Source organism: Euphorbia lathyris, chromosome 5, assembly GCF_963576675.1.
Source record: "Euphorbia lathyris chromosome 5, ddEupLath1.1, whole genome shotgun sequence".
NCBI lineage: Eukaryota > Viridiplantae > Streptophyta > Magnoliopsida > Malpighiales > Euphorbiaceae > Euphorbia > Euphorbia lathyris.
In genome coordinates, this window is record NC_088914.1 from 48,506,423 (window position 1) to 48,518,265 (window position 11,843).

Below are 11,843 nucleotides of genomic sequence, written 5' to 3' on the forward strand. Positions count from 1 at the left end.
GTGGTTGCTTAGCACAAAATATCGCAGCAGTTGGTGATTTGAACAAAATAGGGATATTTCGAAAAAGTTAACAATGAAAGTTTCTAGTTTAATAAAATGTGTTATAATGAATCTACAAATATAAACCTACATATATCTTAAACTAAGTATTTTTAATTATTTTTTAAAATCCCCGTGTAAACTATATATTTTTGAAAATCACCACACTACAAGTATTCTAAATTTTTTTTGTCCATTCATAGTTGACGCAATAGCGTTGATAAACAAAAACATAGACTGTTAAAGTAAAAAAAATCACTTTACCCCGTGGTCTATAGAAATAAAATATTTAGACCCTGAGCATTCTAAATATAATATATAGGCAAATGACCTTTACCTCTTCTCTTTCTTAAGCAATCCATAAATATAAATTATACAAAAAAGGGTCAAGAATACTCATTTATGAAATTTAAGTCACATCTTTGCAGTTAGTTGACTACAACATTCTATCAATTGAGAATCAAAAGTTTTCACAAAATTTTTATTGTCCAATCATCGGTAATTCGAACCATAGGCTTCCTTATGGTTACAAAAGAAGCTCCGTTTCCAAAACCTTGAGGTCTAAGTGACCCAAGTTCAATTTCAACTTTCTGCTTTCCTGGTTCAATAACAGCACTCTTTGGCCCCGGAGAGTATCCCAATAATATAATCCTTTCAATCACACATTTTGAAAACAACTGGTGGGATTTAACATTCAAATTTATGGATGTAAGCTTCCCATTTGAGAATATGAATCGCCGATGGATGTATGCCCCTTCCAAAAATTCGAAACTTTCACCATCATCAACATACAGCTCACCTTCAGCTACTTGAGAACTGTTTAGAGCAATTACCTACTCGGACAAACACAAGTACAACCAATCATTTCTCACAAAAATAAAAAACGCTCAACATATAGAAAGGGAAAGTACAAAATGATTCATGTGGTTTTTTATACTTTTTTTTTTATGTATGCATAAAAAGGGAAATTGTACTTTACACTGTTACCAAAAACAAGTCAAAAATTTGCTGACTTGATAATTGACACTTTATCAAGTCCAACATGGCACTTCAATAAGTCATCATTGCCATGTCAACATCAACTAACACTGTTAGCTAAATTTCCTTTTTTTGGTAATGGTGTAAAGTATCGTAACAAAAAAAAAAATAACTACATTCATGGTGAAAACACAATGGGATTTTTGCTTCTTTTTTCACTTTGTGCTATGTAAAATCAGCGAAATTACAGCAGAAACCATAGGCACCAAGCCTATTACGACCATAGTTTTAAAAAGCGAAAGGCGAGTCAAGGCAACAATGGTAAAATATCGCCTTGAGGCGAGGCGAGAGGCGAGGCGACGGCCTCTCGCACGTGAGGCGACAAAAAATTAGAAAATCAAATAAAATTAAATTAACTCAATAAAAACTAGTAGTACTTAAGGATAGTTTAATTTCTAAACTTGTAAACCAAAATAACTTGAAGTTTAATAATAAAGTGTTAATTCTTAAATCAAAATAGCATAATATCAAGCATCTACCTAACGTACTTGAAGATTATTGATCATGTTTGGCAAGAGGAGTTCCATAGTCCTCTTTATGCAGCTGCATGTTATCTTAACCCATCTTTATTTTATAACCCCAGTTTCTCCTCCAATAAGGTTGTCCAAAAATCTTTATTTTATAACCCCAGTTTCTCCTCCAATAAGGTTTTCCAAAAAGGTTTACGTGATTGTATAGAAACACCTTAGAACCTAATTTGTCTGCTCAAGTTACAATCACAAGTCAGATAAAATTCTAGGAGGAAGCTGTGGGAAGCAGAAACTCGGTGGTGGAGGAGAAGAAGAGAGAGCCGTTGGAGTTTTTAGGGGGTGTCTGTGTTTGTCTCTTTAATTTTATCGGGCTGTTCTGTTGTCTTTTTGGTTTTAATATAAATTAGGGTTTTTTTTAAAGAAAAGGCTGACTGAACGCCTCACCTGCAAGAGGTGATCGCCTCTCGCCTCAGACCGCCGCTCGCCCGAGAGGGTGAGGCGATCGCCTCTTGAAGGTAAGTCGCCTTCCATTCTGGAAGGCGATGGGGTGATCGCCTCTGTCGCCTCTCGCCTGAGGCGACAGAGGCGATCGCCTTTTTAAACTATGATTACGACTACTGTCATAATCTATAATATGAAAATTGCATAATTTGAGAAATACTGGGGCGAACTGGAGCTATACGAAGCGCCTAGACAGGTTTGCTTTGTCAAGGACCATATTTTAAAACCTAGTACCAAACTGAAGGCTCAGAAATGCTGCCTAACCCAAGTTAAAATTAGTTAGTTGCCAACTCAAATACGGTAGTTAAATTACAAACTCAGAACACTGCTCTGAGAAACTAAACAATATTTCAAAACTAAAATAAAATAATCAAGCAAGTAATTGGATCAGTTTCAATCCTTAGTTTTTCATTTTTGGCTTTTGATTATGAACCTACCCTTGACAATCGGTGTGCTGAATTAAAACAAAATCTTGCAGCACAGTTTTAATTCCTTGCAAACATTAAGTACACATAAAGAGAAAGAACATAACATGTGGAAGTGTCAAATAATATAATTGATGTTATACCTCTAAGAACAGAACTTTATATTAAGACAACAATCTAAAATTTTATATATATATATATATATATATATGTATATATACACATGCATATATATAAAGCAAAATCTAGTTGTAATAAGAAATTGAGAGAAGTATGTGGCTAGAAATATAGGATGTCAATTACATACCAGGGTATAGGGATCATTGACCATTTGTGTGGAACTCCGACGGTACCGATCTTTTCTTGGTATAATAGTTCCAGCCCTTTGGAACGCAGGAACACTTTCCTCTGAAACATCCAGTTTGTGGGTTTTGCCTCCTTTAAATGCAGTTCCGGTTCTAAGGTCATACCAAACCTCTTTCCCAGGCAAGTAGACGGATGCATGCTTAGCATGCTGGTAAGGGTTAATCAGGTCACTCGTGAGGCCAAAATCAAGGAGCGATGCAAAGAAGAAATGCTCAAAATTAATATAGAGAATTAAAACACATAATGTTTCAGTAGTACCTCCGTATAGATTCCTTGTACCAACAGACTACTACCAACCATGAAAGCTTCATCGTTGCTGAAAGTAGCTTGATCAGAAGGGAACTCCATCCACAAAGGGCGCATAAGAGGAACACCAGTAGCATTTGCTTCCCTAAATAATGTGTAGAAATACGGGAGCAACATGTAGCGGACATGTACAGCCTCTCTGATAAGTTGAGTATTTCGCTCCCTGCAATCATGCATGAACATTTCATTTTCCAACAGTCAGCAAAGCTTAGATCAGAAAACGCATCGGGCCAGGTGATTAGTGGTAAGATCAAATACATTTGACTGCAAATCATTTTCCCTAAGCATCCACATGATCCATACTTGTTGCACACTTACTACAAGACTGGACAGCTCTTTAATGTCATACAGATTCAAAATATTGTCAATTCCTTATTTAGTTAGGGACCTTAAAAATGTGAACTTAACATTCCAAGGAAAAGGAATGACATAATACATTCCCAACTTGGTATCATAAAATTAATTATTTTTGCACCTTAATCCACAACCATAAATTTTTTTTAAGATTTTAAACCAATCATAACTGTTCTAGAGTGATTTATTAATTCAGCACAAAGACAACAATAAACAACACATATTCGAACTATGTCCTAAAAGATACTGACTTCAGCAATAAAAAAATAGAACAAAAAAACAACTTTCACTATGACAAAAAAAAAATGGAGATGATAATAGCAGCAGCAACAGAAATAGTATTCATAACAATAATAGTAAAAGTATCATCAGTAATAATAGAAGTGCAGGAATTGGGAAAGCAACCACAGAAACCAAAAGTATAAACAAAAGAATCTGTGATATAGTTTGTGCTTTATTCTCTTATTCAAAAGATATAAAAAAATATACAAACAAACTATACTAACTTGAAAGGTAGAGTAAATATACCCAAACAGCCAAGGTTCTCTTCTCTTGGTATCCTGGTGTGCATGAGCTCTGAAGAAAGGATAGTAAGCACCAAGTTGATACCAGCGGACAAGTAACTCAGGTTCTGGATTCCCAAAGAATCCACCAACATCCGCACCTAAAGGGAAGTGCAGAAACAAATTATCAACTAAGACAATCTACAAAGGGAGGAACACAAAGTTGAGCATCAAAACAAACAAAATATACTCACCAGAGAATGTCATTCCAGTAAGTCCAAGTGTCAGAACCATAGGTACTGAGACCCTCAATTGATCCCAATCTGCTGTGTTATCCCCAGTCCAAACAGCTCCATACCTTTGACTGCCGGGAAAAAATGCTCTTGACAAAACAAAAGGCCTGTTCTTCCCATCGTCACGCTTTAGAAGCCCATCTGATGTTGCCATGTGGAAGTAGTAACCATAGGAATTATGCAATTCCCGGTGTTCTATACCTCCATAATGCAAAGCATCTCTTGGCATTGTAACCTGGTAAAATAGAAAAGGAAGTCCATTTCATTTTAACTTTACAGTTCATCCTATTACATGTAAACATTTTAATGTACATGTTACAAATCAATGTAAACAAAAAGAGAGTCCCACTTCAGCCATTTCCTTTCATTAAACCAACAGTCGCAAATATACTAAATAAATATTATTACTAACTAACACTCTAAGCCCCTAGCTTTATCCGATTTCTTATACTCATAGGTATCAAAAAATAGAAAGGAATAATGAGTTAGTTATGCATAAAAATAAGACTGTCATTCTGTTCAAAAAAAAACTAAAAATCCAAATTAATTTATTTTTTCAATTACAATGAGCTAATTTAGAATTCAGAAAAATATATATATATATATATAAAAAAACAAGGAGAAAAAGATAGATCATATGCTACTGCAAACTGAAGATTTTCTTAAAGTTTCCCCAGAAAACAATACACTAATAAGCATTATCTGAAAATCTAATGAAACTAAGTGTAAAACTCAGTGAGATTCTAGATGAAATCATAAATTTCAAAAGATTTTGATTAATTGTGTTGATCCAAATTCAGCTAGAGCTCTGGTGAGGTTCCCCTAGTACAATCATGAGATCCTAAAAGAAATCTTCAAATTTCCAAAAAAAATTCGATCAATTGTGATTAGTAGACAATTCATATATAGCTAGAGCTCTGGGGAGATTCCACTAGTACATATGCATAGATGAAGGAGAGAGAGTGACAGATCCAGTTCCCAAATTTCTTAAGGCTTATAGACTACACTGGGTAAATTTTACCCTTTGTTACTCAACTTACAAATATTAAACTTGAAAGACATCAAACTTTAATTTGCTACTCTAAAAAATTTACTCCTACATAATTATTTTGAGCATATCCTCTATTTCTGGACCTTACCCAGAAAGTTCATTTGAAATCCACGAACAACTTTTTCAATATTGTATTTGAGAATCACTTTCTCCCTCCTCTCACCTCCCAAAAAATGATTTCCTCTCTCTTTCCTATGTTATCTGTTTTTCTCTCTGCTCTACTCCCATCATTCTTAATCATCTTTGAAATTGACACCAATAGTCTTCAGGGATATTTCTTTTACATTAATATAATAATGAGTCAAATTTTAATTAATGACCTTTACCCCTGTATGGTAAATAAATGCCTCAAGGGCAAAAGGGGAACCTAAAGAAATACTTTTAGATTCAACTATATAGCATGTTGAATTCACTTCTAAATTATGTCAAATACTCAACCATTTCATTTCAAATAGATCTAAAATTACCAATAAGGAATAAATTTGCAAATGAAAAATCATTTACAAGTGAAATAATTCCATCAGTGTGATAGAACTCCAAATTAATCTATTCGTTCAATTAGATACCTTAACTTGTGACGTTTTTCCGTTTAGATAACTTGTTTATATGAATTTTAACAAGATCGGTTTCATAAATTTAGCTAAAAACATAAAAAAGATGGAGGAGATGATAGGAAAAATAGAGGAACAGGGAAATTATGAGGTCCATCATCTGAAAAAACTTAAGTGTCTAAACGTTACGAACAGCAAAAGAAAGCATATGCAATGTGTAGGTTTAAACGAAATTTCGTGGTGTCAATAGATTGTTCTCCATGAAGTAAGCTGAATTTTGTATCAGCTGAAATCCCTTTTATACAGAACCAAAGCAATTTCAAAACATATATCAGCCAGAAATACAAGTCAAAAGACACCAGCCGCCTAAAATCCCAAAAGTATTCACAACTTATTTGACAATTAAAACCACTTAGTATTGCAGCAATGACAACATCTTCCATTGTTCATTCACCCATAGGCACAACTACAGTGAAATATCAATATAGTGTGTTGTTAAATGTTAAGGATGACAGTTACCCTCTTATGTCAGCAAATATCGCTCACTGCATTATAAGAGTCGTTTCCCCATGATTCATTTTAGTTCCATAATAACATTGCAAATTGGCAAAAAAATTGGCAAGGGAAGGCTTGCCCCCAATACAACCTTGTGGTGGGACCCCTCCCCGGACCCTCGCTTAGCGGGGACGCGTAATGCACCGGGCCGCCCTTAATAACATTGCAAATTAAAGTCAAATGTTAATCACTCACTACTAATGCCCTACATATCATGTGACAGTTCTATTCTCAGCAAGTTTAGTGCTTATATGGGTCTGGTTTAACTTCCAGCAAATAGCCAGGTGAGGAAGTGTAATGGCAACTAAGTCAGAAAAAGACATACCGAACATAGTTCTACGGCTCAAGCACATATGTCAATATTAGGCAGAAGATATATCTAGTTCTAAAGTGAACTAGACCTTGAAGTAATAGGTATGCACCCTTTATGTGGACAATCTAGTCCACTAATAATAGTTTACATTTGGGGTAATTAGCACCGATGGTCACAAAAGTTTGGAGAATGTCCTCAAAAGGTCACAAAAGTTTAATTTGTCTCAATAAAATCATTTAAGTTTGTTTTTGTCCCAATAAAGTCACTTTGGACATTTTTCAATCATTTTTTCTTCGGAGTTGATTACGTGACATCTAATCACATGTCTCACGTCATATGACATGATAAAAACCATTTAACCATAAATTAACCTAAATAAATAAGGGTTGTCAATTAAAATTTAAACCACAAATTAACCTACGTTGCATATCGATTATCAATTAAAATGTGTAATTACATTTTTTTAATATGTCAGGTAGTGCTGACTTGATGTTGAATGCCACGTGAGTAATTTCGGCGAAAAGATGACTAAAAAACGTTCAAAGTGATTTTATTGGCACAAAAACAAACTTAAGTGATTTTATTGAGACAAATTAAACTTTTGTGACCTTTTGAAGACATTGTCGAAACTTTTGTGACCACCTATTCTAATTACCTCTTTACATTTGTCAGTTTGCGATTGCTGGAACAGTGTGCCAAATATCCTTAAGGTTAGGAATCTATTTTATTTTGAAAAGTCTTATCAGTTCTCATTAGTTTAAGAAGACACTTAGAAATGGCAATGGAGGGTGCTCCATTTCAATTTATTGTGCCTGTCCAGTCCAAAACCCATTTAAATATTCACTTAAGCTACCAGTCATAACCAGGCTCATATAAATTTGCTGTTTAAAAAATGTAAAAAAATAAATAATAAGTTAACATTACAAATTAACAAATAAATAAACCAGAAAATCACTTTACTAGCAATAAAAAATCTAAATAAACTTAATAAATCAAAATAAACTTCACAAATTAACAATAAAGAAAATTAAAAATTAATTTAGTAAAACAAATCTAAATAGACTTTATTATATACATGGATTCGAGTAATGGGTACCCCAAGAGGTATCCCCATACTGGTCCTGGGATACTTTATAAGACTCGTCGCCTTCCCAAACCTTATTATATAAGGTTCATTATAGCAGGTGCACGGTGTGAGTTTATTCAAAAACCCAGCAAAAACAAATAGCAAACACTGGAACAAATCTAGCAACCACTTGCACAAAAACCAAGAGATTTGAGAGGAAATTTAAAGAGAATTTTATTAACTAATTATCGAACTCTGAAAAACTAATACAACTTTATGGTATTTACAGGCTAAGATAGTCCTGAACCAAAAATGAAAAGAAAAACATGTAAAATAAATCTTGAGAGAAAATAAATAAAATTTCCAGTTTGGATTAGGATTTGTCTTTTGTTGCTACTAGTATTCCAATTGGAAATTGGAATCGTGGCCACAACCCATTCCAATTGGAATTATGTGGCGCTCCATCAGTTCAAGTAATCCCAACAATAGGGTCAAAGTGGGGGTACCCAAAAATATCCATGCCACTTCCATCCCTAAAAACACTATGCTCTTTCAATTTTCTTTAGGAATCCAAATTCTTAAAGGATAAATTAGATTAAAGTCCAATTCCCTAGAGGCTTAGGAATTGATGAGTCAATAAATATATCCATGCTTTTCATGTTTTTCAATTCAGTATCATTGAGTTATAACTATTGGTCATCAGCTACTCCTACCAGTTTTCTACCCAACTAAACTAAGCAGGGCCTTGGAAATTTCCTGATATAGAGGTTGACTGCAGCACCAAGATGAATGCCCTTAAATGGTGGTTAATACAACCATATAAAGAATTTATTTTGGTGTTACTTTCTCTGTTGACATTCTTCAGATTCTTCTCGTATTTTTTAACTTCCTAGCCACTCAAAGTTTCCCCCTACAATCCTACATCACAAATGTTAGCTTCATGGCTTGAAATGTACACACTTCCTGCTAATTTGATAACCTAATGAAGGATTACAAGTATTGTGAGCATAGAATCAAATTGTATCCCCTAGAACGACATGGATATCACTCATACAGATTGCTTAGGGTTGAAAAATTAAGTTTTAGTCTTAAAGTATTGAAGTATTAAAACAGAGAGAAGAAAATAAAAAGGCAACAAAAACTAAGGAGCATACCTCGGGGCCATTGAACACAGAGGGCTCATTCATATCATTCCATATATGCAAAGAAGGTGTTGAGCCAACATAATCATTATAAGAAAACTTATCACCCCACCATGACCTGATCTCTGGATTTAACATGTCCAAGTATGAAGATGAACCAGGCCAGCACCACCCATCATAATCATTCCCACTGGCATCCTTCACATAGTATCCTTTCTCTGTGGCCTGCTTATGCAACTTAAAAGAATCATCCCTCTTAACATGAGGGTCCACAATAGTAACCATGTGCCTCCCTTTGGCTGCCAACTTCATTTGCATATCTTCTGGATGTGGAAACAAGACAGGATCCCATGTGAAATACCTTTTACCATCTGTGTGCTCAATATCAAGCCACAACACATCATAAGGAATATCATGCTCATCAAATTTGGAGTCCACATTCTCAACATCCTCCTCATCCCTGTAATTCCACCTACATTGGTGATAAGCAGTTGAAAAAAGCTGTGGCATTGAAGGCTTTCCAGTGACACTCGTATATTGGCTTACAACATCCTTTGGACCAGGACCGACAAAGAAGAATGTATCCACAACTCCTGCCTCACTCATCCAAAATGTATCAATTCTATTCTGCCCCGAAGGCAGAGAAATCCCAGATTCTGCATCCCATCCATCTCCTAGTACATCAATCTGCATTTCAGCTGCATTCAACCAGAAGAATCCTGAGGTTTTTCCAGTCTTACCATGAGCAATCATGAAGGGAATTGCCCCATAGAGGCCAAAAGGTGAGTCATGTAAGTACTCAAAAACATCCAAACTAAACAATCTGTAAGGCTCAGAAAACTCAACTCCAGGACCCCTGGTAGGCTTCAAGGCTAGACTAGAAGCGTGTTCTGGTATCCCTGACACAAAGTCGGCATCATAAAATGACACATCAAAGCTAATGGATTGGGGGCCAAAGGGTCTAGTGTCTGTATGACCCCTAAATCTCTCCTCCCAATCATCACCTTCTTTCTTATGCCTCAATTGTTCAAAATCGAACAGTTGATGAGAATTCAAGGAGACTACGCGATGATGAATAGAATTTTTATCGCGGACATAAACCTCGAACGGATTATGGCGAAGAACAGCCTCGTAGCCATCTGATAAGTAAACGACAGAGGAGGGCTCAGCATCTCCGTCGATAGTTTCCACTGAAACTCTTTGAAGCCAGAGCTTCTTGTTCTCGAATTCAGAAATGATCACATCGGGTACTTGAAATCGCCTTTTAGGGGGGTTAAGGACCGGGTCTTCATCAATTTTGAGACGCATGATGCCATCTTGGTAGATAGAGAGAGTGAGAAGTAATGGCTTGGCTTCGTCTACTTGACCTTGATCTGATTCTGGTGGGGTTTGGGGAAGGAGCTTCGCGGTTAGGTCGCCATCGGAAATGACAACATCATGAGCGATCAGCGAAGTTGCCCCAGGCTTGCGTGAGCGAGCACGTTTGCAGAATGGGGTTTGATTGCAATTTCGAAACTCATCCTTTTTCCAAGAAATGACTGTTTGAGAGCTGAGAAAAATGAGGAAAAGAAGAAAATGGAGAATTCTCATATTGGACTTCATTTGAATCAGAATGAGATCATAGTTCAGTGAAAAACCCTAGAACTTGGTTTCTGTAATGGCTACTGTTTTCTGTTAACCAACCACTATTTTCACTGACAGACGAGACGAGTGAGGAATTGTATACTCGAGGTTGATAAAACGGTTGTCGTTTCAAGTTTGAGCTTTTTTCCCTAAATTTTTTTTGGGTAATTTCAAATAATTATATATTAGTACATGTAGTTTTTTTTTTGTTACATACCGAACCATGTGATTCGTAAAAATTTTTTTTTTTGTTAACTTTGCCAAATTTGTCCGATAACGACTTCAAAATAAAAAATTTAAAAATTTAAATAATATTTTAAGCAGCTTTAATTCTTCAATTTTTTAGGCTTAAGACCATGTTATTTTTTACGAGAGAGAAAGTTAGTTTTAAAGAGAGAAAACTTAAAATGATGGATTTGAAAATTTTAAAATGTGGTTTTATAGTAAATATGATACTAAACAACTTTAATTCTTGAAAATTTTCATTTTGATATCGTTATCGGCCAAATTTAGCAAAGTCAATCAAAAATTAAAAAATTTGCAAACCACAAGGTTCCGTTTGTAACAAAAAAAACTACAGATACCGATCTGTAAAAATATGAAACCACATGATATATATTTGATATTAACCCTCTTTTTTAAGTAAATCATATTGTGAAAATATAGATATAGTCTTAAGGTATAAAATAATGCAATTTAACCCTAACAATTTCACGCAAGATCAGTTTTAGCTCTATATAAGGGTAAATTATAAAACTAGGTCAAATGGAAGACCCATTTACATATTTAACCTATTTACTCAACCTACTACATATCTAGACTGTTTAATGTGACTTTCCCATAATACCCCCAATATTTACGTCCGGTTGTCTTCCTCCCGTCTGACTTCGCAGAGGTTAGCATATATGCGAAGTCTGCGAAGCCTGAGAAGCTAATATGCGAAGTCTGCGAAGCTAATATGCGAAGCCTGCGAAGTGAATGTTTGGTTTAGTTGATAATTTTAGTTAGCATATGCGAAGTCTGCGAAACTAATGTTTGGTTTAGTTGGTGATTTTAATTAGCATATGCGAAGCCTGCGAAGTGAATGTTTGGTTTAGTTGATGATTTTAGTTAGCATATGTGAAGCCTGCGAAGCGAATGTTTGGTTTAGTTGAACAAAAAATGGAAAACAACAACCGATTCTAATATTAAAATCATAACATTATCAAAATTTACAACAAGATTGTGGAGAATATCGGAGATGAAAG

The 11,843-nt window shown here is 35.1% G+C and overlaps 1 protein-coding gene across 1 annotated transcript; it reads right to left on the reverse strand.

Annotated features, from left to right (window-relative positions):
- Nucleotides 1-342: 342 nt before the first annotated feature.
- On the reverse strand, nt 343-10,682 carry LOC136229006 (probable glucan 1,3-alpha-glucosidase). The gene is made up of 6 exons (XM_066017540.1): nt 8,986-10,682; nt 4,257-4,530; nt 4,028-4,163; nt 3,098-3,308; nt 2,781-2,987; nt 343-872 (listed from the first exon to the last, which is right to left on the reverse strand). Exons 1-6 carry the CDS (start codon nt 10,573-10,575, stop codon nt 510-512), a joined length of 2,781 nt encoding a protein of 926 aa, XP_065873612.1. The 5' UTR covers nt 10,576-10,682; the 3' UTR covers nt 343-509.
- Between the last annotated feature and the right edge of the window lie 1,161 nt (nt 10,683-11,843).

Bases quoted from the DNA above. Each gene is read 5' to 3' on its own strand.
- LOC136229006 (XM_066017540.1), bottom strand. From the start codon at position 10,575: ATGAAGTCCAATATGAGAATTCTCCATTTTCTTCTTTTCCTCATTTTT. The intron at 4,531-8,985 runs GTATGCTCCTTA...CTATTTTACCAG, and splicing joins CTGTGTTCAATGGCCCCGAG to GTTACAATGCCAAGAGATGC. The intron at 4,164-4,256 runs GTGAGTATATTT...ACTTCCCTTTAG, and splicing joins TACTGGAATGACATTCTCTG to GTGCGGATGTTGGTGGATTC.